The following is a 26,652-nucleotide window of genomic DNA, read 5'->3' on the forward strand; positions in this document are numbered from 1 at the left end:
CGGCGGCGCGGGGTGCTCAGCAGCGGGGCGCCCAGTCAGGGGCGCACTGGGACAGACAGCGGACGGCGGGGCTCCCCCGAGCAACGTGGGAGCGCGCCGCCCCAGACCCGCCCCGGCGCCGGCTCCACCCGGACATTCCCACAAGTGGCCGAACCAGCTGGACTAGCCGATCTCTGAGGCTCCGAAGGCCGCGGAGCCCTCGCGGCCGTCTCCCGTCGGGCGGAATGGAGGCAGCCGGGGAGCGGGAGGAGCTGGCCCGGCTGCGCTCGGTCTTCGCCGCCTGCGACGCGAACCGCTCCGGGCGCCTGGAGCGCGAGGAGTTCAGCGCGCTGTGCGCGGAGCTGCGCGTGCGGCCGGCAGACGCCGAGGCCGTGTTCCAGCGGCTCGACGCCGACCGCGACGGGGCCATCACGTTCCAGGAGTTCGCGCGCGGCTTCCGCGGGGCCCTTGGCGGGGCGCGGCGCCCGGACTGGGGTTCGGGTGAGCCCGCGCCCGCCGCGGCCCAGGTAGGGTCGGACCCGGGGGACAGCGACGAGGACGAGAGCAACGCGGAGGGGGCGGAGGTGCTGAAGCCTCCCTGGGACCCCGCGAATCCTGGCCGGGCTTGGCAGGATTTCCAGACACGACTCGGAGACGAGGCCAAGTTCATCCCCAGGTGCGTGCGTGTGTTGGGCGCGTGAGGCGTGAGCCGGCGTTTCCCGCCCACCCGGGGCGCCTACCTCCCCACTCTCAACGCGCCAGTGTGCAGGCCCTCTCGGTCTTATTCTGAGTTGTTTTTCTCAGTTCACCAACTCATTTTAACTTTTCCAAGGAGAGAACCCTTAGAGTAAGGAAAGGGAATGTTTTCAGTGTCAAGGTTTGGGTTTGAAAGAGTGTCACTTGCTCATTTCTGTGCCTTGCAAAGGGCACTTTATTACACGGCTACAGTGAAACCCGCAGCATCTGGAGAATGTGCCGGGCACAGGTTTCAGTGTCCCCATATCTCAGCGCGGTCTGGTTGCGTCACTCCAACTCCAGGCCTCCGGCTGCACCTGGGCACCCCGAGCCAGGCTGGATGCCAGTTTGGCATTCTCTATAATAGTTTTGAGTTTGTTGTGCACCCAGGACTACTAGGAAAACCAGATGGGTCATGTGTTCTGCCGGAGACAGTCATTGATGCCTACTGTGTGCTAGGCATTGGAGTGCACTTACTAAGTTTCAGGACAGTTCTGGGAGGTAGGTTTTCTATGATTGGTGGAGAAAATTAGACATGGAGATTTAGCCTTAAAAACTTTAAGAGACTTGCCCTGTTCATAAAAGAATGCATTCTCTATTCTTAGCTCAGCAGAAATAGCAATAATACCAAGTTTCTAACTTAATTCCCTGCCTACTCATGGCAGAGAGGGAAAGACACTGGGGGTTTTCTTTTTCTTTTTTTTTTTAATTTTATGTACTTTTTACATTACTCCTCATTTTGTACATTTTTTTTCATATTAGTTGTAATCCTCGTGGACTTCCCACCACCACTTCACCCATGTGCCATCACCATAGTCCCATATATTTATTCTTCCCACCTCCATTTTGGTCTTGTTCCCCTCACCTTCTCCCACCCACCACCCTTTGCTGGTTTGCATACACCCTTGCTTTGTTCTGGTTTGTCCAGAGCAGCTGCTGCTTGGTCCGACAGTAAAACACCTTAATAATTATGTGTGAAATGTTTTTCTGCCTTCTTTTGGATTTTAGTTGAAATTTTATGGAGCTCTGGTTCTCATTATTAAGATCTGAAAAGCATTATTTCGGTTGGCAGTTCACATAAGTGACATAAGACTGAAAAAAGAAATAGCCCTGGGTGTTATCAGTGGCCAGGCTGACTGGCTCACAGCTGAGACCTGCAGGACTGTATCCTCACTTCCTCCATTGCCCAGCTTCTCCTTTTAGTTTGGAAAGTGAGGGGAACACTGTTGGCAAAGAGTGACTCATGGCCAGAAGGAGGGATTGTGTGTAGAAAGTGGGTGTGATGCCCATCTTTTCTTTTATTTGCTAGTGAGTTAAAATGTAGTATCTCCCTCAGGAAAGTAAAAAATTTAAGCATGGAGTCATCTTTCATCTAGAATTTAGTTTAGGTCCAGCTAAGTTTAAAAGTTATCAATTTTAGGAATAAAGAAGTTTAAGTCCATATCATATTTTATACATAAGCACACATAGGGATCTACTTTCCACAGTTATCAAGTCTCAGTAGCAAATATTTGACACTTAACTTGTAAATGATTAAAGTGACCTGAGGATCAACATACAAACCCACACTTAACATTATTGGTGATATTATTATTATTGTCATCATCGTCATCATCACGCCACTCCAAACTCTTTGGAGGTTGTTAAATTGAATGGACACTGGTATCACCTGATAGACTAGTATTCAGTGCCCCACCCCCTCCTGATGTGAGATTAACAAGTACAATATTTGCCATCCTGTACTTGCTCAAGTGGAAAAGCTAAACTGAGTTGCTTCATCTGATTGTTACCATGGTAGCCCTTAACTGTTTTGGTAAATTGGATTGCTTCTGTTACATTTCCTTATACAGCTGTTGACTTTCCCTTCCTCCCACCCAAATGCAATAAAAATCTTTCCTTATTGATAATAATATGCCATTATTTCAGGCAAATTAATTCTACAAACATTATTGAGTTTCTCTTGTACCAGATGCTGTCTTAGGGCCTGACCTAGGTTCTTAGGGGCAAAGAGGAGGATAAAGTGTAGTTTATGTCTTCAAGAGGCTCATAGTGTGGGTAGAAACATTTCTTCAAAAAATACTTGAAAAACATTTAAAGACAAGAGAGCTATTTACAGGAAACTGTATATTGTGGATGGAAACAATAGAATGTTAGAAGCTGGAGCTTTCTTTGAATTTTCAACCTGTAAATAATTAAGTATGTATTCATTTTACTTCCTAATATATTGAGACAAAATAAGTGAATGGGCAAAAAAATAACTTTTGAACTCTGAGACCAAATTAAGGGTTGGCAGAAGGGAGGGATCAGGTAGGAGGTTGTCATTTGTGTAAAAGGGGTTAGTTTTATGGTGAAGGATAGAATTGGACTTTTAGTGGTGAACTTAATGGTGCAACTAGAGATACTGATTTATAATGAGATACATGTTATAATGTAATTTTACTTCAATAAACATTTTAAATGAAGGAAATAGATTATCTGAATATCAGATAATAAAGGTACATATTTCAATTTTATACAAACACACACACACTTTTTTCTTCCAAGGGAAAAATTGTCTCTCTGAAATGTGTGGCATTTCATCTGGTGTCTTTGTTTCCCATCAAATACTCTATCTTTCCCTGGTGACCTCCTGTCCCTTGTCTATCCCAGCAGATTGTATGTTCAGTTTGATAACACCAGATATCAGATATGATAATGCATGTTTCCTGTAGAGGCAAAATATGATAGTATGACATAATTTCCATTTCAAAGCTCTTAGATCAAATAATGAAGCAATTTTTGGTTACATTTCCCAGTCACTAGTAATTGCAATATTAGAGAGAAACTGATATTGCATCGTGAATGGATGAAAATGGCCTCTGGGATGTGTGTCAACAGTTCCTTAAGTTTCTTAGAAAACTGAGGAACTCTTTTCCTTAAAGACTGGGGAGGGGAGGCTCCACACTTGAACCTGGAGGAATCCCTGGCCTTTACTGCCAGGATGGGCTGTTACCACCCCATAGGAAGCAGGAGCTCAGTCAGAGGGTAATACAAGAACAGCAAGATGATATGGTTACAGAAGAGAATTCAGAAAAGAAGGTTGTTCCAGAAAAGAAAAACCCTGCAAGTGGGAATTCACTGTATGTGAGAGACAGAGAAAAGATTTGTATGACCTACTGACCTGTTTATTCTGCCAGGGATGTTATTTTGGTGACAAAGAGATTCACATTCAATAGCTACTCAATAGATGTTGGGTGAATGACTTGCGTGATTTGTATTTCTTCATCCATATATTGAAACTGCATTTAATTTACATTGTGTGGGTCTATCCTCATTTCATTTGTGCTTTCTCTCCTGATTTTTTCCAGTTCCTATTGTAAGCTGGTCACAGAGTTCAGACATTTGCATGGTGAAGAAGACAGGGTGTGTGTGCTTGTGGACTTGATGGGCAGGGTATGGTGGAACCCATCTATCCTGTAGTCAGAGCTTTTCAATTCTCTCAGCTGCATTTGTAGTGATTTTTGAGTTTGTGAATTGATTCACTTTGATAGTGAACTCCACATTCTCACGAATAGAAATGTGTATGAACCACAGTGGATGTATGAATGGGTGTGGGTAACTCCATACTGGCCAGACCTGGGACAGATGCAGGCTGGGTGCCAGGAATATAATAGAAATTAATACAATGGCTGACCTGCCAGGCTAGACAGAATTAGCGTGGGATCAGCTCAGATGCTAAAATCAACACTTTGTGAGCAGCTGTTTCACATGATTTGAGACTTTTCTATGCATAATGTTGAAGGGGAGTCTTTTATTTAACAATTTACAAGGAAGGAATGCAATTGAGAAGAACCAACATTACCCACATGTGAAGAGTAGATGGACTGTGTCAACACGATTTTCTCAGCATATCCACATAATCTAAGGATGGTCGTTAACTAAGAGGAAAAGACCAACAGGTGAACACTAATCACATGTACCTAGGGCATTTTTTAAAAAAAGATTTATTTATTTATGCATACAGAACTGGGTACAGGGCAGAGTTGCAGGGACAGTGAGAGGATTCACCAGAAACAGAGTGGGGAGCAGAACAGTAAGATCTACAAAGTACACTGCTGAGGGGAGCAGCAGGTAGGTCAGGAGAGGTCTGCCACGCCATGTGGATCACCTCCGGGGCAGGCGGGGATCGAACTCATGCTGCAGCGGCTTTAGTGCTGTGTTTTAACCTGCTGTGCCACCAGGGATCTCCCCCCCCCCCCCAGGGCATTTTTTAAGAACAAGTAGCTGTAAGTAGGCAGAAGTAGAGTTTCAGAACTGGTCAGGGTTTCTTTCACATTTCCCCTCCTTGAGTTCCATTTCTACCCTCTTCACTCTGTCTCCTTTCATAATAGTGTGGTCACCTCCTAAGCCCACTTCACTTGCATGGTGCTTGGCAGGGTGAGGTAGGGAGAGGAGAGGTGGAGGTGGAGAAGAAGAACGCAGTGAGGGTGAGAAGGTGAGTGGGTGGGAAAGACAAGAATCAGCAGATGGAGACACATTGGTGATTAGATTGTGCCTCACAGAACACTAACCATTTTCATTTTGATGAAATTATTGAACAAATGAGTTTGAGCACATTTGGAGTCACCTGGGTGACTGACTACACAATTTTAAACCCACCTGTTTCATACTGTGCAGCCACCACAGCACTGTTGTCATTGCCATGGCTGTGAGGGTGGCAGAGGGTGGGCTCAGTGTATGATGTGGTCACAGGGTTTGAAAGTGACTGACAACAGAGAGTGTCGTATTGTCTGTGGTCTCAACAATGAAGCGATGGCAAGGCGAAGTTCTGTGGTGCCAGGACCCCCAACTTGGGCTATGGAGATTTCATTGCTGTGGAATTACATTCCATGACAGTTCAGATGAATGTCATCAACCCTGTTTTCATTGATTTTGTGTATATGTGTTGATCTTATCTATGCTTTGGAGCAGCACATGTAAGGAGTTTATAGCTGGTTTTTACTTATTCATAGTAAAGTCATGTGAATAAACATTATGTCTGCCCTGCAATAGGGAAATATTTAACCAGTTTTGCATGTTAGTCAAGTATGTGAAAAACTGTTTTAAAAGGACTCAAAATTCTCAGAGACTGTAGAGGACTGGCAACATTGGTTTCTCTATTTTTTACTGCTTTGAAGTACTGTCCATCATTTAAATTGTAGGAGCAAAAAATACTGTCGAAGAAGTTTGTTTTATGTTGTTCCCAGTCTTAAGGATCACATTTGTGTTTTTCTCACTGAAGAATTTCTTCTTGCTTTTTCCCTATGCCTGTTTGCCTGTCTTCCTCTCTTAGTTCCTCCTTTCCTTTTTTTTTTTTTTAAAGATTTATTTATTTGTGCATACAGAACTGTGGTGCATGCCAGAGATGCAGAGGGTGAGAGGCTTCACCAGAGACAGAGTGGGGAGTAGAACAGGCCGACTGGCGAAGTATACTGCTGAGGGAGCAGCAGGCGGGTCAGGAGAGGTCTGCCGCACCATGTGGGCCATCTCAAAGGCGGGGATTGAACTCATGCTGAAGTGGCTTTAGCTTCTTAGTGCTGTGCTTTAACCCGCTGCATCACCAGGGTCAGTCCCTCCTTTCCTTAAAAACAATTTTTTTGGGGGCCTGGACTGTGCTAGAAACTGGATTTTTATTTTTATTTTTATTTTATTTTATTTTTTTTTTGTATTCTGTCAAAAATCTAAGTTTCTGGGCCAGTCTCTCAGTATCTAGAGGTAATGGGTTCAGTGAGGGTACAGAGTGGGGAAAATCTCAATGTATGGTCTGATTCCAGCTCTCACTGGTGGTCAGAAAGCAAGCTGAGAAACTGTACTCAGGGCTTTTTCTGTCACTTTTGGTGTTTCAGTTCCATGGAGAGAAGATCCAGGCCCCTGTCAGATGATCTCTGATTTTCTGGTTTTGCCATCATGAGGGCTGTGCCTGATGGGGTGGAGGGGGGCACACCATCTCAGATGCCCCTGGGACCAGGTGGGTAAAGTTCTACCAAAAAGAGCAGTGGGAACTTCCGCTCTATCTGCAGGGGATGGACAGTGTTGCTTGTGATGACAACTTTAAAACACAGTGAAAATTCAGATCTTAAGTGGAAATGCCCACTTTTGCATTTTCTGGGAATGTGACAATACAGAGGCAGCAAGGATACCTTTCTTAGTTTGCAAACTTATTTCCTATCTGTGAATGGACCCTGATAAATTCAAGGGTGGATGCCAGCTCACATGGAAGATTCGAGTGCATAATTCCATGTATACTGAGAACTGTAATCCAGCTTTCCCAAATTTATGGATAGTATTTTGACCCAAAGATACTCTTTTTTCACTCTCTTTTTTTGCTCTTTGGTGTTACCTTTCTTTTCAGAGTTACCTTGTTCAGGTCCAGCAGATGTTACTGTATAACATTTTCTACCTCCAGGTTATGTTGCCCTTACAAGGTATGGCCTTGGGGGAGGATGACTGAGTTCTCACTGTTATGTTGATTTTTTTTTTTTTCCATTTTAAACTGGAGGTATTTGGCTGTCATAGTTTTTGAGACATGTAAAAACCCATTGGAATGGAATGATTTATAATTAAAGTGATATGTGATTAAAAATAAAGGAGTTTAGTCATGAGAGTTCATATTTTCTGTTATTACAGTGGCATTTTCTTTCATGGATGGAATATTTTGCCCTTCAGGGAAAGTTTGTTTTTTTTGAAATAAAATATGAAAATATGCTTACTAATCATCAGGTAAATGCAAATCAAAACCACAATGAGAGATCACCTCACAGCTGTTAGGATGACTAGCAACAAAATAGCAGAAAATAATAAGTGCTAGTGAGGATGTGGAGAATTTTGAACCTTTGTGCACTGTTGGTGGAAATGTAAAATGGTGTGGCACTGTGGAAAATGGAATGAATGTTCTGCCAAAAATTAAAAATAGAATTGTTGAATAATTCAGTAATCCCTTTTTGGGTATGTCACCAAAGAAACTTATTATCTTGAAGAAACACCCACATGCTTATTGCAACACTGTTCTCAGTAGAGCCAGGTAGAAACAACCAGTGTTCATTAACAGATGAATGGATAAAGATACAATGACCGATTATTTGGCTTTAAAAAAGCAGGAATTCCTACAGTATGGGACCCTGTGGATGAACACAGAGGATATAAGTATATAAAGCCAAGTTGGTGGAGCCAGTCGCCCAAAGATAAACATTGCATACATCTATTTACTGAAATAATGAGACTCTTAGTAGAGTCGTGGCTGCTAGGCCCAGGAGCTTAAGGGAAATGGGAGTTGCGGTTCAGCGGGTTATAGAGTTTCAGTCATTCAAGATAAAAACGTTCTAGACTTTACTTTATAAAAGTGAACATATATAGTCAACAATCATGTACAGTTCATTTACAGTTTTGGTAAGATAGTTAGGCTCTTTTTACCACCAGAAAAACAAATGTTATGGAAATATGAGAACTTTTTTTTTTGCAGAGATAAGAGATTTGAATGCCTATAAAAGCACTCTTCTTTTTGAACCAAGCCCACATACAGGTTGTCAACCTTTGCCCCTTCAATGTACTCACACTTTTCAGGCCTTTTTATTTTCAGGTGACCAAGCAGAAACATTCTAGGTAATGACACATTCTCAGAGTTCCTTTTTGCCAAATACACACCAGGGGCAACATTCTTTTCAATTTCAAATTTTTAAACTTATTTTGGAGACATTTAATGGGATTGTTCAGCTGTGGTACGCCATTATGAAATACTGGCTTGCACACTAGTGGCGGTTTTGTTATTCTATCTTTGATGAAATGTTCTTTAGACTTCTGGGTATATACCAATAAAACTGCCGTTGAGTCGGCATTCTCAAACCCAAATGCAGTGGTGAAGTGCCACCAGTTGTCAGCTGTGTGTCGTAGCTCCAGAGGTGGAGGGCTTGGCCACCTGCCTTGGTGTGATGGTTTTTCCCGGGCATGACACGGTCCTCCTGATTCTTGCTCCTATAACACAATGCAGCTATTTGCCCTGGACAGAGGTGGCACAGTTCCCGAAGAGCCAATAGACACTTGCTTAGAAAATCCATGTTGATTTATATGTCATTGTATCTGATAAGAGAGTAGCACAATAAAAAAAGAAATCGGCTAGCTTTTTCATAGATGTAGAAATATAGCTGCAGAATACCTGTAGATGTTTTAAAAAGTGGAAATATAGGGTTTTGCAGCTTATCTGTATGCTTTGTGGATGAAGATAGCTTGATAGGAGGAGATATATGGGAAGGTTGTATATGTGTTTGTTCCTACAGAGACAGATGGGAAAGGAAAGAAGGTAGGGCGAGGGAGAGAGAGAGAAAGTGAGAACAGGAAAGGCATTTTAAGGAATCTGTTTACACAGGTGTGGAGACTGGCTGTTTCAAAATCTATCCAAAAGTCTGGCCGACTGGACACTGAGGTCCAAAGGCAATTTGCTGCCAGAACTCTCTCTTCCTTCCTCTTTACTTAAAGGTCTTTACTTAAACGTCTTCAACTGATTAGGCCTGCCTAATTGTGGAGGGTAATCTGCTTTATTCAAAGTCGGCTGATTTAAATGTTAATCTCCTGTATAAAGGACCTTCACAACAGCTTCCAGACTTGTATGACCAAATATTTGAGTTTGACAGCCTAGCCAAGTGACCCTCATTTAATCATTACACTTATTAAGAATCTTTTTCAAATATTCTTAGTTTTTGAGGTTTCCTGTGTTGTAAGAATCAGTTTTAAAAAGAGCAGTGAGCATTTTTCCCAAGAAGAGCAATGTTCCCAATTTACAAAATATCTATCAAAAATTTTCCAAATGTTTATTTGAATCTGGAAAAATCCCTATATATACATAATATTTTTGTACACTTTCCAAGTGTCTAATCATTTCAAAATGACATCCCACAATTTTGCAGTGACTTAAAGTCATTAATATTTTTTTTTCTGCCAAGAAATGGCAATCTTGCATCTTTTTATGACTCTGAGATGCCCCAGCCACCTCACCCAGAAAAGGTTTATTATTCACCCTTGTCTCTACCCCTACAGCTTCCCTTCCAGTGTCATTCTTTATCAAAATTCTGTAACTCCAGCTGAACCCTTCGCAGATGAGACATCTTGATTAAAGGGCCTTACCCATCCTGCGTGTCATGCCAGAGTTTTATATTGTTGCCCTTTCCAGGCAAACTGTCTGCTTGCTTGCTCACTTACGTTCTTATTTTTCTTCCTTGTCCCTTTCTCCTTCTTCCCAGCTACATATGTTATGGGAAAGGAACTATGCCAACAACTCGAATGATCCTTAGTGAGAAAGAATAAGACATTCTTTATTGTAAGACCAAATTCTTACTCTGCTATCCCCAAGTACTAATTTTTGGCTCCGCACTGATAGTTGCTAAGGATGAAATTTGAGAGGCATAGGAAAGTCCAGGACTTTGTCACCAGATACAAGTCCTAAAATTCAGCATCAGAAAGTTGTCAGCTTCTGTTCCGAGGCCATGGGCGTTTTTCAGTTCCCAGAAGCTCTGCAGACAATGGTTTTCATGACACCATTTCTCAGACTTTGCTACTCAAGGGTCTCAGAATAGCACCTGGTAGTCCTTGAGAAATGTTGACTCTAAGGTCCCACCCAGATGGTGTAAGACCATCTCAGCCAAGGCCCGTGCCCATGTGGCCACATTGGGCTGGGAGTTATTTGGAAAAGGAAGAAAACTATATAAAAAAAATACAAATCCTCAGAAAGTGAATGCAAACTGAAGTAGTAAAGATAAACTTCAACATTTTAACTTTAGTTGTTTGAATTTTGAAGCGTTTGTGATTGAATTTGTCATGGTGAGTGTTTTATACTTCATCAAGTGTATTGTGTATTTGTGGAAGTGTCCTTCAGACACAAATACACACAGAGAAAAGTGTACAGAACTGAAGTGGATAGTGTCCTGAATTGTCACAGATGGATGCTGCAGAGGACACATCCAGACTGAGAAACAGAACAATTCATCACTTTGCAGCTCCCTTCCAGTCTCCACAGTCCCCCCCCCCCCCCCCCCGTGGTCAATATCATTTACTTATATTTCTTTTTTCTTTGCATACATGACCTTTACTAATTGGGTTTCTTGCCCTCAATATTATGATTATAAGCTGGTAGATCTGTAGATCTCATGGATCTGTCAATTCTGTAGGTGTACAGTACTCACTGTGTGAAAATATCATCACTTATATGTTTACTGGCTACCTTGTGACCATTATGTATGGTGCTGTAATGAGTAATCTGTCTGTCACATGTCTTTTGGTCAAACACACCATGCAATCCATTGTTTGTCATAATTAATCGCTGAACAAAGCCTTCTTGCTAACTCAGAATCACCGTTCTGGAGTTTGGTTTCATCCTTGGCTGTAGTGTACTGGTGGGTATCCGAGGGCTGTGGTGTGTGTGACCAGTCTGTTACATTCAACAAGCCTAGCACTTCCTTTCTTCTCAGGCTCCGTCATCTGCTGAATATTTGTAAAAGTAAATAATATATATAGTATATATATTAGAATTATGTTTTAAAACACCTCTTTGAATGTGTGTCATCCCTGCATTAGGCAGCGATGTCTCAGAAGCTGTTGTTTATTCTCCCTGATGTCAGTGTTCTTTATTTTGCCAGATACCTGACATGGACTTACATTGTTATGAATACAGGTGAGTGAGAAGTGGGTGTCTAGCCAGGAGTGGGTGTGACTTACCGTGGGTTAAGCCCAGGGAGCCTGGCAAGATACACTTTGCAGTTGTACCTGTGATTCCCCCAGCCATAGGTAGTCTCTGGAATTATTTTATGTTCTTTTTTTTTTTTTGAGTATTGGGAAATACTGCAAAATACTAGAGATAAATACCTTGCTGCTTTGTGGATTTCTTTCTACTCAAGTAAATTGTTGCAATAACTTTTACACCCTCTTCCCTAGTACTTGGTATCTTTTTTTGTGAAGATTTTATTTATTTATGCATACAGAAATGGGGTACAGGTCAGAGGTGCAGGGGCAGCAAGAGGATTCACCAGAGACAGAGTGGGGAGCAGAACAGGCAGATTGACAAGTACACTGCTGAGGGGAGCAGTGGCGAAACAGGAAAGATCTGCTGCCATGTGGGTCATCTTTGGGGTGAAGATTGAACTCGCACTGAAGCGGCCACGGCTTGGCTTAGCTTGCAGTGAAGTGCTTCTGCCACCAGGTTGGAGCACCAGGGAGGGCCACTTGGGATCTTAAAATGATTGTGAAACATTTTCTTTCATTTTGCTTAGCAGTTTTTGGGCCAATTGTACTGCCCCAGAGGGATGTAGTCTTTAGGTGAGAGGAGGACAACAGGGAACTGGAAATGGGGACCAGGAAAGAGTCAAGGTTTGGGATGAAGAATGTAAACTGAGATAAATGTACCTACACAGTTTACTGAAATTGCTTTTCCCTTATCTGACAAACCAGTGAGGTAAGATGATGACTCAATTAAGAGAAACCTTTTCTTTTCTTGGCTCTCCCGAGGCCCTGAGGTCAGATTCCTTTAGGAGATAGTGTTTGCAAATCTGAAGGCTGTTTGCTCCTTTGGTGGGCTGCTGCTCTGGGAGCCAGACAGTGGGCCAGTTTTCAGGACAACTGATCCTGGCATAATGTGAAAAGTCAGATTTTAATAGGATTTTTGGCTACCTTCTTTTTAAAATCACATTCTAGAAAATCACCCGTCGGTTCTTCTGAAAGTTAAATGAAAAAGTAATTAAACTTTCCAGCAGGGTGCTGGGAAAGCAATGAAGTGGAGAGTTGATAGGCAATGGAGTGGATCTCGGGAAGCTTCTACCGTGGAAAATATGCCCCAGGCACCCGTGGCTGAAACCAAGGGTTTCTCAAAGAGTCTTAACTGTGGAGACTCCAATTAACGATGCCACAAACCTTTTATTTTAAAAGAGACATGCAGTTAAGAAAAATTGCAACAAAATTTCTACAGCTAATTTTGCTTTAATTTCATGTTTTTGGTCCATTTTCTTGCATGAAAACACCTGGAAAGGCATTTACTTTATCTCTACATATGATAGGTAGCAACGAAAGTAGGCAAAAATCAGTGATTCTTAAAATTTAAGTAGATTTAAAAATTTTTTTCTATTACAATTTTTGTACAATAACTAAACAAACATTACCATGTAGACAAATAGTTTTAATATAGTTCAAAAATGCTGTCATAAAAAGAAATTCTTTACCTGCATGATCTTTTATGGAAAACTTGTAAACTTTTGAGCGAATTGCTTAAGGTCAGAGTGGGTTGTATTAAACCTACAAAAACCTTTTCTTGCCTGTAAGACAGTTGGGGAGGCAAACATCCTCAGAAAACTCAGCACACAGAATTTCAGACCGAGTGGCAGGGGATCTGTAGGAGAGAGATTTCTTATGTTTGGAGCAGTCAGGGCAGGCTTCTCAGAGGAGGTGATTGCAGGGTGTGAATCCTAGATAGAAATACAAAACATTTTTATTTTGATCAGAGACTTATATTAAAACATACTTTGATGAGGGAGGAATACAACTTTCCCCCAGTCTCCTTTTCAATCTCTTTTCACAACATGGATAGCTCTACTAGGTGACAATTGGAGGTAAAGTATACAGAACCACCAAACTCACTCTGTTTACTTTAAAACAGTTTTGGATAACTTTAATGCAGAGTTAATACACAGTTTAATACAGTGATTAGCTATTAGTGCAACTTTTTGAATAACAGGAGGAAAATTCTGTGTAAGTTTTACAGCAGACAATACAGGCAAGTGTAAAGAACGATTGTTCCTGGCAAACCTGGAAGGTGACAGGTGTTGTCTAAAGGGAAAATTTGCACAGAAACATGACACTTATTTCCTGCCAAACCCTTTTTCTTGTCCAAATAGAGATATTCAGTGAAAAATAACTGTAATACACATATTTATTATACTAACATTACTAGATTTTACCTATTTTTAACTGAAGATAAGTTCATAAAGCGAAGTATAGTGAGAGTAACTGTGCTTCGTAAGATAAATACTCTGGAGAGGTGCATATTCTCACAGGTGTGTGCGTGCAGGTAGTAACAGCCATATAAGAAGAAAAATTGATGTGAACTTAGGACATAAGGTGAACAAAGGCTTGTTTTCTGGTTTTGGGCAGATTTAGGTGTGCGTGGCCCCACCCCCAGTCCTCTGCTCAAGGGCTTACATTACTAGACTATACCTTTAGGGATAAAAGGAAGACCCATTTGGCCCTCTGCCTGTTATGTAAATAAAGTTTTATAGAATGCAGACAAAATATTCACTTAAGTATTATCAATGGCTGTTGTTACAAAGCAGAATTGAGGAGCTGTAACAGAGATGTTAAATAGTTTCTAGTGCCTTACAAGGAAGGTTTATGGACTGTGACTGTAAGTTTTGCCGACTGACCTCTGGCATGACCAAATTCTCATCTTTTAGTTCCCCTGCTTGGTCACTCTGTGACAACATTTCAGTCTGTAGGGCTTCTTCACCACACCACTTTCTTCCATGAGCCTTTCCCTAGAACATAGTAATACAGATGCAGTCAGGAGATAACCACTTCTTTCTAACTCACTTGGAGAGAGGAGTAAAGAGGAAGAGCATGCCATAGTCAAGGCTGACAGTTACTAGTTACCTCAGTGTGTCATGAAATGTCATACGTGTCTCGCTCAAGGTCATTCCTCATGTCCCGTGGCAGGTTTCATTCCTCTATTAAGCTTAAGACTGAGAAATGTAGCATCCACCACATTTACTCTATTAAAACGCGTTCTTGACGGAAGTCCGCAGATGTTCCAAGCGTGCTTTCCCTCAACCCTCAGCACAATGCCTCCTGCTATTTCTATTTCCTTCCTCTACTGGCACACTCCCAGTAACTAAATGTCGGTGATTTTAAATAGGAAGCAATTTGCAATTTGAAATGTTTCTAGACTGAATAAATCTAGTTCATGCCGTCATCTTCCAGGAAATTTCCATTTTAAAACCTTTTGGGGAATGTTACCCAAATAAGTACTTAGGTAAATAAAAATTTCTCATGGTGACTGAATATAGAAATAATTTTAACCGAGAAGATAAATTTGGGCAGGGAACTCTGGATAAGGCATTACTGCCTTAATATGCCGTCTGCAGGCAAATGGGGCCAATTTGAAGAGACCGTTGTTTGCCTTTAGAAGGGAGGGCCACATAACTGTTTGGTAGCTGAGTTAATTATGTAACTGAGACCTATTGTGAGAACACAAACTGGAATCGCTTCCAGGTATAGGAAACTGGTTCAAGGATGTTAGTTGGCAGAGGCATATCCTGTATTTAAAGAAAGATTTAAACTTCAGAAAGAGAATACTGCTCTGTTCTAGCAGCTTTGCTGAATTTTATGGTTCATTCAGGGCATCTAGAAAGATCAACTGTAGTCACCATAGCAGGCATATACTCATTATTCTTACCACCAAATAGAAAATGTTAAAATACCATATTTTAAAAAGATCTTATTCTTTTAGAGCAGTCTTATTTTCATAGGACAATCAGAAGAAAGTGCAGAAATTCCCCATCAACCTAGCCCCTTGTTTATGTGCATGACCTCCTCTGCTGTGAACAGCCCCCAGAATGATTCATCTGTTACAACTGATGCACCCATATAGACACCCCATTAGCACCCAAAGTCCTTAGTTTACATTCGTATTCACTCTTGGTGATGGACATTCTCTGCGTTTGGACAGCTGTTTAATGCCATATGCCCATCAATACAGTATCACACCGAGTACTTTCACTGTCCTGGAAATCTGTGCTTTCCCTATTCCTTCTCTTGTCCCCTCCGGCTCCTGGAAAAAACTATTTTTTTCATGAAGATTACCTTTTCCAGAATGTATATATCTGTGTTCATACAATATGTAGTTTTCAGACGGGTTTTCACTCAGTCGTAGTCTTTCCATAACATGATTGCTCATTTCTTTTTATTGTGCAATATTATTTCCTTGTCTGGGTTAGCCACTGTTTCTCCACTTACTGAAGGACTTCTTGATTGCTTCACAGTTAAGACATTTATGAATAAAAGCTTCTATTAAAAAAATCCATGTGCAGATTTTGTCTAGACATAAATTTCTAACTTCTTTGGATACCAAGGAGCATGATTGGTAGATTGATTATATCGTAAGAATATATTAGGCTTTTGGAAAAATTATGGTGCATTTTTGAATGAAAAAAAGAAAATACTTATCATGAGTTTTCCAACAAACCAAGAACTTAGCAACTGTCTTCCAAAGTGATGTGCATTTTGCATTCCCACCAGCAATGGCTGATAATCCCTGTTGCTCTACACCATCACCAGTGTTTGGTGTTGTCTGAGTTCTAGCTTTTTAGCTTTGTAATAGGTGTGTAGTGTTTTCTCTTTGTTATTTTAATTTGCATTTCCCTGTTGAACAGCAACATCTTTTTATGTGCTTCTCTATTATCTGTACATCTTTGATGAGGTGTCTATTAAGGTTTTTTGACCAATTTTTAAAAAAGATTTATTTATTTATGTATCCAGAATTGGGGTACAGGCCAAAGGTGCAGGGGTGGGTGAGGAGATTCATCAGAGACAGAGTCGGGAGAAGAACAGGCCAACTGATGAAGTACACTGCTGAGGGGAGCAGTGGGCGGGTCAGGAGAGGTCTGCCATGCCATGTGGTCACCTCCGAGGCAGGTGGGAATCGAACTCATGCCTAAGTGTCTTTAGTTTCTCAGTGTTGTGCTTTAACCCGCTGCACGACCAGGGAGGGCCTGGCTTTTTGACCGATTTTTGAAATTGCATTTTCTTTTTGTTGAGTTTTAAGAATTCTTTATATGTTTTGGATGACCAGCCTTTGTCAGAGGTGTCCTTTACCGTTATTTCCCCCAGTCTGTCACTTTTCTTATTCTCTTGATGTCTTCCCCAGAGCAGTTTTTAATTTTAATAAAATTCAGTATATCGATTATTTCTTTCATGAGTTATGCTTTGGTATTGTACCTAAATAATCTTTGCTCTAACCAACGTCATCTAGGCTTTCTCTCTGTTATCTTCTAGGAGTGTCATAGTTTTGTATTTTACATTTAAATCTAGAGTCTATGGTCCATTTTGAGCTCATTTTTGGTGATGAGTGTCTATCTTTATTGTCCGACAACTGGATGTCCTATAATTCCAGTTTTATTTGCCATTGTCTCATTGTATTGTCTTTGCTTTTTTGACTAGATTTTAAAAAAATATTTATTTACTTATGCACATAGAACTGGGGTACAGGCCAGAGATGCAGGGGTGGCGAGGGGATTCACTAGAAACAGAGTGGGAGCAAAACAAGCATATCGACAAAGTACACTGTTGAGGGGAGCAGCGGGCGAGACAGAAGAGGTCTGCTGTGCCATGTGTGTCACCTCCGGGGCAGGGATTGAACTTGCAGAAGCAGTCACACTTGGCTTAGTTTCGCAGTGCAGCACTCCAACCTGCTGCGCCACCAGGGAGGGCCCTTGACTAGATTTTTGAGGGTCTCTTTCTGGATTCTGTTCTGTTTCCTTGACCTGTTTGCCTACACTATCAGATTTTAGTTGCCTACACTTTTACACATTCTTTGCTTAATTCTCACCTTTGACATTCCCAGGGGCTTCCCTCCCGGAGTATCTGCTTTCAAGCCAGTGCCATCACCTGGCTCCTGCTCACTGCTCCCCATTGAGCATTCCAGCCTCACCAGCTCTTCCAGAAACTGCATGCTCTTCCCTGTGTCCACACCCCTCAGCCTATGATTATTAGTGCCTGGACCATTGCCCTGTTCTCACTTTCTGCTTCTTTGAGACCACTCATCCTTCAGATTATTTCCTAAGACCTCAGTCTTGCTTATCTGTTCTATGCCAGAGTACCTTGTGCTTAATCTTCATAACGAAACTTAGGAGGGAAGGAACTCAGTCTGTTCTTTATATTTTATTTCCAAATTCCAACATGGGTCTGCGTGGATGGCTTGGATGCTTTACTTTTCCACGCTCACATGTATGGTCACGGCATCAATTTCCCATTGTGGACGGACTGGGACAGTGTCCAATACTGTTTGCTTTTGTTCACAGGCAACTTTAGGGTTTTCTATCTATATGACTTATAGTTTGAATAAGTGGCTTAGCTCCTTATTTTAATTCTTAAAGCATCAAGACCCAGGACCAATTTTTGAGCTACCTTTCTTGGTCCTGAACAGAGAGTCGTGCTGTCTGCACTGCCTGTTCCTGCCTGTTCCCGGAGGCCTCCAGGTACTCTTAAGTACGGGCTGGGTTGCATTTACTATACTGAAACATGGGTGCCTGTGTGTGCTCTTAAGTGAAACATTTGTCTTACGGCAATGTGTGAGCCTGGAATTTTTTACACGTCTTACTTATACCTGTTTGTTTTCTTTTAAGTTCATATAATATCCCTGCTAGCTCCAGTGGGAATGCTTGCAACTTAAAATGCTTCTTTCCTAGGGATCATTTTAGAATTTTAATTTGTGAATTTTTCATCGGTGATTAGCCATTACCATGTAAATCACCTTGCAATTTGTCAAGCATGATGAATAGGCTCCGATTTTAAACATCTTAAACTGGTTGGTAATTCAGGATGCATTTTTCTCTGATTGTGTTTCATTTGATACCTTTTTTTTTTTTAGATATAAATTGGATTATTCTTAGTGTTAGTGGCTCTCTCAACATGGGAGGAAAGAATTTTTGTCTTGGCTGAGTACCCATAATCTTTTATGTGGTATTTGTCACGTACCCCTAAACTTGTAGTGTTTGTGGACACCAGCGTCAATGTCTTAGAGGGACCCTGGACTTAATGAATGAGGGGTGACTGAGCCTTGTCACCTTGGGGCCTCCTTCTGGGCACTCCTGTGCCACGCTGGGTCAGGCGGCCCATAAGGAAACAGAGGCCGGTGTGGGGCATTGTGCGCTGCTTGTTTAACCGCTGACGTCAGCGGCGAGGCTCCGGGAGGCTGGTAATTCCTGGACTCTAGGTGCAGAACAAAAACTTGTGTTGGCACCAAGTCCGCTGAGCTAAAATAATCCACAGATGTTCTGCTGCCTGTTACAGGGAACAATTTTAAATCCTGTAAGAGGGACGGGCATGATCTCTTGTTATGATAAAGTATTATTTTTTTTTTTTTGTCTTGTTTTTTCTGTTACGTGTGCAAATTGCCAAGTGCGTTATGTTGAGCAGCAGTCTTAGGGCGTAATCCATAGGGTTCTCAAGTTTCACAGATACGGACCCAACAGACACCTGGCCAGAGCCAGTAGGGTGGGTTGAGGGGAGTGTGCCCTGAATAGCTTTCGCTGAAGCAAATTTTAATTTATCTTATTTTAATCTTAGTCATGCCTTCATTCTTCAGAGTTGTTTTGTTTGTTTATTTTTATTATGTGAACAGGCCTTGTATAAATAATTCATGTCCTCCTTTGAAATAATTTTAAAGAGATTTCCTGTTGTGTTAAATTTTCTTTAAATGAAACAAAAGCTTGGAAGCCCTCACATACAGTTCAGGATGTACTTTGGCCCAACGAGCTGTTTCTTCCTTGGGAAGCTGGGTTCCGAGGTGCTGGACTGAGTTGGGGTTCTGGCTGCTGGCTCCCTCAGTCCCTTCTTGGTTAGTAAGGTATTAATGATAAGAATTCATGTATTGTCCTGGAGATTAAATGAGCCACACATATAAATTATGCACCACTGTATGGGCTGCATGTATAAAGTGCTTAAAAAATGTCTCTTTCAGTGTATATGTGCTTTAGAATCATTTGGTTCCTTGAAACAGAGTGGATGGTGGTGGTAAAGACTTGCTCTGAGCTTAGGAGTTTTATTACTTAGATAATATGGAGCTATCAAGGAAGGCAGTAAGGGAGTAATTTAACCAGGAACAAGATGAGAAAAATAAAAATCACACAAAACTAGAATGCCAACTTTGTAAGCTCCAGCTGACTGTAACAGAGAACTTCCAGGTCTTACTGGCTTTACGGAATACGTACTTAACTCCTGTTCTTGTGTTCAGAGCCCTGTGGCCGGGCAGCCTTCCAGAGCAGTTTGCCTCGCGGTGGTCACGCCGAGACCCAAATACCCTTCACCACGTGGCTTTGCAACATTGGAGCTTGTCAGTTCTGCTATGCAGATGAGGAAAGTGACATAGAAGGAGAGGGATGAGCAAGAGAAGGAAAGGCGGGGTTGGGAGAGACAGAGAGACAGGGAGAGAATATGTGAGTAAGTATGAGTACTGGCCCGGGCACTGCAGAGGCTTGCAGGGGCCAGACATGGAAGTAGCAGCTGTGCCACTTCATCTGACCCACTGGCCAGAAACTGTCCCTCTGCTTCCACCGAGCTGCGGGGTTCTAGACAGCCAGCTCCCCTGCATGCTTGTAGTAAAGGCAGCATAGGGGCAGCCAAGGTGGCCTGTGGCACAGCAGTTAACCACAAACTGCTTTTCTGCTAGTGCAGACATTTTCTACAATTAATCTATTCATACACATCACTCAAAACAATTTCTGAAATTCTAGAGAATGCCAGAACCAGCAGAGGACCCAAGAAAACTTAACAATTACTGTTTCTCATTTTAGGATTTCCTAAAAGTCAGGAGATCTACTGAAGCATCTACTTCTGAACATTTTATTGGTGTGCAGTTAGCCCATAGGCAAAGAATCGGGAGATATATCTTAGTGAACATGCCTGACAGGCAAGTTTCTCTTAATTAGAAAATTCTTCATGATTTATATCCTGCTGGTGGCCAGTAAATGACAACAGTCAGAGAAGTGAATGATCCTATTGTGCACTGAAATGATAATGCATAGTCTAAGGGTCAAGACTTTTATTACTCTTTTACAAATATGACTCAGTAATTCAACTAGTGTTATTCTTAGTTCTGGTAGGAGGGACGATGGCAGCTTTTTGTGTCTTACATCTAATAAAGTGATGTACTCCTGCAGGTTTATTAATAATATTTTACTTGAGCAACTGTTTTGAATTTTAATTGGCCTGTGTATGTATTGAGTAGTTTATTTATGAAAGTTCATAGCTATACAGGACACACTGGGGGCCATGCTGAATTAAGTTTCTGGATTAACATACACTTCACATTTGCAGCGTTTCATACTGCTGCGGATTGATTTTGAGTCCTTCTTCATTCTGAGAAGGTTCAGAAGCGTGCACAGTGGGAAGCTCTGTGCTGTCAGCTGGGACATGTGTTCTCAGCATCGGCTGGCTGAATCTACTCCCTTCTCTGCCATTCAGCCACTCTTTGACTTGGGCAGTGTACCTGTTTGCTACCACTGTCCAAATGTTTGTATGCATTTCTGTTGCTCTAAGAGATCCCCATGCTCTAATATTATTACTTCATCAAATTGTTTATCTCAAAAAAATCACATGTACATCCTAAATACACACAATATTTATTTGCCAACCATATGGCAATAACATCAGAAAACATATAAACTTGCCATTCCATTGTAAAAATGATTATGGAGACTCATGCAGCAGCATCTCTAGGTCCAGACCATGCTGTTGTTGCTGCTTTTTTCTTCCTTGTGTCTTTTTTATGTGGCTCTTTCCTAGAGAGAGAAAATTTGAAAATTTGTCTTTGTATTTTTCACTTGGTTAGGTTGAACTTCATCTTCGTTTTTAAATATATATGTATATATTTGTATTTTTTGCAGAAAAGAGCAAGTTAGTACCTTGTATCAAAACATCAACCTTGTGGAGCCAAGACTAACCCAGCCATATGAACATGTTATCAAGAACTTTATCCGTGAGATCAAACTACAGAGTACAGAGATGGAAAGCCTGGCCATTGCAGTGAAGAGGTACTGAGGCCCTTCCTCTCTGGGTGGCACATAGGATCCTTTCACGGGCCCCACCACCCAGGCGGCACAATGTACCCAGGTGCATTGTCACATTATGATGTCGGAGGACTTCCTGAACCTCAGGAATCTCGAACCTCTAAGATTGTGTCAAACACAGCTTCACAGAGCTGGCCACCAACCCTCAGTAGGTCATTGTCATCCTGTCAGAAATTCTTCAAGGCAACTGATTTCATACTGGACAGTTCAAAGAGATTTGTTATCTTATATCCAACCACTTGAAGCAAACAGGAAGCTTTTCATAGAGGCAGGCATACTTCATTTGAGGCCGCCTTGTTGCTGTGACTTTGGGCAGGTTACTTTATCTTCCTGAGTCTCAGTGTCTGCATCTGACCGGCGAAGTTGTAGATCCTTATGTCTTCAGGGTGCTGAGACTCAATAGGTGCTCATGGCCTCCACATGATGGGTATCAGCAGTGTCTCTTTCCCACTCTATAGTCCTCCTCACCCAGACTGCATTGAACACCTAATAGCTGCTAAACTGTACTATCAAAAGAGAGTTAATGTGAGCCATAGCTGGCTTACACAGGACTTCTTACTGGTTTTAATAGCAATTCAGTGCAATTTTTTTTTATTCCAATTCTTGTACCCCGGAAGCACCACACTCCTTGACATGCATCAGAAAAGAGTGAATTTTATTTGCCACAGCTCCTGGTGTTCCAATGCCATGAGTGCCATCACAGACCCCAGTCCACACACCTGCTGGCCTCTGCCCAGAACTTATAAACAGCCCATAACATAGCAGGCCCTCTCTCTGCGCTGGAATGCTCCTCTGAATCTTTATTATTTCTCTCAATATGATGATGCTTTCTGGATATGTGACCTAGTTGTTTGCAGTCACAACAGTCACTAAAAAAATGTTGCTATAGAGATACATAATTCCTAGACATTAAATAGCAGGTATTTATAAACAAACCAGAATTAGCTAACTCTCCAAACTTGATTAACATAACCTTGGCATCTTGTATGGTGAGGAGGAGGTAAGCAAGAACAGTAAATGACTCAGATCTTACCTTCCACCTCCAAATCTTATTTGGAGTTTTATGTAGAAATTAAACTAATACACATATTGGACTGTGAGTGAGAAAGTGAGCTGAAAGCAGTAGGATGGTGTGGCGGAATTCATCAGACAGGATCACCGGAGGCTTCTCTTCAGGTCCTGTTCTCTCTTTTTTATTAATAGCATGCCACTGGTGCAAATGCATTGACTCTGAATCTCATGGCGTCTGCTTCAGGTCAGTAATAAGCCACTTGAGAAGGCTTGAGAAGGCATGATAAAATTTAGGTCATTGAACGTATATGTCTTGAGAGAGAACAAAGAAGTAATTTTTAGGTCTTAATCGAAGTCTCAACCATTGTAAAGTAAGAGATATCTCTTTACTAGATATTTGATAGATAAAACTCCCCCGGAACTCTTCTCAACAAAATTGGTCCATTTCTAAATTTTTGACAAATCAGTATGGTTGGTTTTTATAGAGAGATGATTTATTGATTGTGTTAATAAGAGTAACCGTATCTATATTTTAGAGCTTCATGGGACTGATAAGAAATAATTATTGGGGCTGATAGGAAATAATCATCGAGTTCCCTTTCTTAAATATTAACTATAGCAGATAACTCTTTATGTTTCATATAGTAAAATTTCAAAATTACATCCAACCATCTCTGTGCCGTAGGGTGATTAGGCCCACGGCTGTAACTCTGGAATTTATTGAGAGCCTTCCAGCAATTTGATATCCTTATGTGTTCCTTGCCACTGTCTTGTTTAATGCCACTTAGTCAAATTTTCCTGTTTATTTAATATCTAGTTTTAATGTCTTTTTATACTCAGATGGTCAAATTTACAACCTCATTTTATTATATGGAACGGGGAATATTATTTTTATTTTATTTTATTTATTTATTTATTTATTTTTATTTATTTTTTTTAAAGATTTATTTATTTGTACATACAGAACTGGGGTACAGGCCAGAGGCTCAGGGGCGGTGAGAGGCTTCACCAGAGACAGAGTGGGGAACAGAACAGGCAGATCGACGAAGCACACTGCTGAGGGGAGCAGCGGGCGGGTCAGGAGAGGTCTGCCACGCCATGTGGATCTCCTCCGGGGCAGGCGGGAATCGAACTCATGCGGAAGTGGCTTTAGCTTCTCAGTGCAGTGCTTTAACCCAATGCGCCACCAGGGAGGGCCGGGGAATATTATTTTAAATGGCGTGTTTCTCCTCATCTGTAAAATAGAGGTTTTGAAGTAGACGAAGTGGACGTCACTCTCCACTCCTGTTACATTCTAAGAGTATAATGAACATGTGTGCATCCCCCTGAATTTCAGGGCCCAGGACATGGCAGCCATGCAGCTGAGTGAGCTGGAAGAGGAAATGGATCAGAGGATTCAGGCTGCGGAACACAAGACGCGGAAAGATGTGAGTGTGTGGGGTTAAACCATTTCTTGGCAGATCCTTATGGTATGCCTGTTATGGAGAGACCCTGCGCCACCTGTAGGCACAGAAGCCCGGGCTCCCTCAGGGATTCTCAACAAAGGCACTTTCAGTGGTGTTAACTTTTGTCGTGGGTAGAATAAGGAGGGGAGGAGATACAGCAGGGGAGGAGGGAGCATAGGGGACAGTGGTGGTGGATCACGGGTGGTGGGAGGACTACAGGGACTCACCTGAGGGGAGAAATCAAACCCTGTCAAAAATGAATGGTGTAAGACAATACATATAAAAAAATTAAGAAAGAAAGAAGTACAGATTCATGTGAATAAAGGGATGATTTCAGGTAGCCTCAAGCGCAGTAAAGAAATACATGTGTGCTACACAGTCAGTGGGAGAGGAGTCTGCTTCTGGCTGGACATCAGAGGCCTCTGAAATGCTAGTGTGGGAGATGAGGTGTGAGGAGAAGGCAGACTGGCCACACTGGGGCCCTTGGCTGTGCCTTATCCTGTAGTTAGTTACCGCAATAATCAACAGACCAGTTCATCAGTGAGCCGGGGCCTCTACCACAGTGTAACTCCAGGTGAAGTGAGTATGCAGGAGGGCGCTCCACAGTGCTTTCCCTTCAGCTGGTTTCTTGCAGCCGTGCTGCATAATTATTTGTAATAATAATAATTATATTACTTCCCTACCATTATTTTGTCCCCTCCTTGTGTAATTTGGGACCAGTCTCAATTAGTTTCTTATCTGTTTGTTTTCTGAAGAACTTACATAGATCAACACAATTTTTTTTTTTAAATCTTTTAGGAAAAACGCAAAGCTGAGGAAGCCCTCAGTGATCTCAGACGTCAATATGAAACAGAAGTAGGAGACCTACAGGTGACGATAAAGAAACTCAAAAAGGTTGGTATGCATCAGCTCGACTTTCATGAGTAGCTTCAGCATGTCATTGTATCTAATCATTATCCACTGAAAACATCTGGCATCATATTGAAGCAAACAGATAGGCTCAGTCTGCAGTATCAAACTGGATTCCTTGGAAAGACATTTTTAAGGGCCCTGATTTCCTTCTTTGTATCTAAGGTCAACCTATCTTTTGCATGGATCTAATATATAGGTCAGATCCCTTGAACAGCTGTCTAACAAACCCCAGGGTTTTTTTTTTTCCCTGTCATCAAGTGATAACAGGGGTGACATTGTCTTTTCTGGTCATGTGTCTCTGTATGTCTACCTCTGGCTTACTGAAAGGTAATTGCTAGGTTTCATTGAATAGTATTAAGTGAAATAAATATTCCTCTTCTGCATAGAAAGTTCTAGATTTAGGGACCCTTGATCATCAGGAGATGGAGGAAAAACTCACTGAAGTGTGATAAAATGTGTGTGTTGGAGACCAGCTCCAACTATCGAGGTGTCTGGAGGCAAGACAGGTGGAAAGGCATCGGTGAGCAGAGATTCCTAAAAAAAGGGGAGAAGGAGAAAAAGGGGAAAGGGGAGCGAGGAAGACACGGAAGTCGGAGTTGGGTGCAAGTCTTCCTTCCATCTTTTTGCAGGTCTTTATTTATACTGTTTAGCAAGATTTAGTTACAATAATGCATCAGGTAAGTTAATAAGAAATCACCATAAAAGTTTTAAAGGAAGAGGGGAACAATGCATCCCCTTTCTGCTACTTTATGGCACACTATACTATACGTATATCTTTGTGATAGCTTTCATATATATGGATGTTTAACTATGACTTCAAAGGATAAGGGTCTGGGAAAGGATGAGCTGTTAGCAAAGGATTTAGGAGTCCTAGGGAAGGAATAAATTGTGTTAGCAGAGTTGTCAGTGATAGTCTAAAGAAAAGCTAAAGGCTAACTTAAGGTTAGCAGAGAGTAGCTAGTGTTTGTTTTAGGAAAAGGTTAATTAAGACTAGCAGAGAGTAGTTAGTGATTGTTTTAGGAAAAGAGTAAATTAAAAGGAAGTCACATAGTTATGCATTAAGCAAAACCTGGGTTGATAATGTTAGGAAATTGTCCATGGGTCCTTATGCCCTGGGAGTTATCTAAGATTTGCTTTTTGTCAAAAGACCAAGGAAGCTTTCCAGGAGTCTTGATGCTCTGGGGTCTTATCTCTCCAAGAGCTTGCCTTTTGTCTTCAGTAAAAGGAATTTCCTGCCCAGGAGCAGCTCAGCTTGTACTTTGCCCAGGCCAGGTAGCCAATTTAGAGCTAAGGTAATCCAGTTACAAACTGATGTTGCTACAATATTTTTGATATTATGATTATAAAAAAAAGGGAAGTCATAACATAAGTTAGCAATGGAAATTCTGATTTTTCAGAGCTTTTCCCTATCTACCCAGAATCTGTCAGGCGATAGACATAGCTTGTGTCAGGTGTGATTGGGTTATAGCCTTTATTAACTTTTCACTCACATGTGTTGACTGAACTAACTCTGGATTAAGGAGTCAGGAAAGGGAGGATCTTGCCAATTTTTATGCTATCAATACCTTCTCATTACTGATTTTTTTTTTAAGATTTTATTTTTATTTATTTGTACAGAACTGGGGTACAGGCCAGAGATGTGGAGGGTGAGAAGATTCACCAGAGACAGAGCGGGGATCAGAACAGGCAGATGGAGGAAGTACACTGTTGAGGGGAGCAGCGGGCGGGTCAGGAGAGGTCTG

At 41.7% G+C, this 26,652-nt stretch overlaps 1 protein-coding gene across 1 annotated transcript in view; it reads left to right on the top strand.

Annotated features, from left to right (window-relative positions):
• Positions 1-224: 224 nt before the first annotated feature.
• RASEF (RAS and EF-hand domain containing) overlaps positions 225-26,652 on the top strand; it is a 48,518-nt gene continuing 22,090 nt past the window's right edge. Inside the window, exons 1-4 of the mRNA XM_004677543.2 lie at positions 225-655; positions 21,360-21,506; positions 23,890-23,980; positions 24,797-24,892. Coding sequence (XP_004677600.1) covers positions 225-655; positions 21,360-21,506; positions 23,890-23,980; positions 24,797-24,892 — 765 coding nt within the window. The remainder of the gene's footprint in view (positions 656-21,359; positions 21,507-23,889; positions 23,981-24,796; positions 24,893-26,652) is intronic.

This window comes from Condylura cristata, unplaced genomic scaffold (genome assembly GCF_000260355.1).
Source record: "Condylura cristata isolate star-nosed mole 26May11 unplaced genomic scaffold, ConCri1.0 scaffold00006, whole genome shotgun sequence".
NCBI lineage: Eukaryota > Metazoa > Chordata > Mammalia > Eulipotyphla > Talpidae > Condylura > Condylura cristata.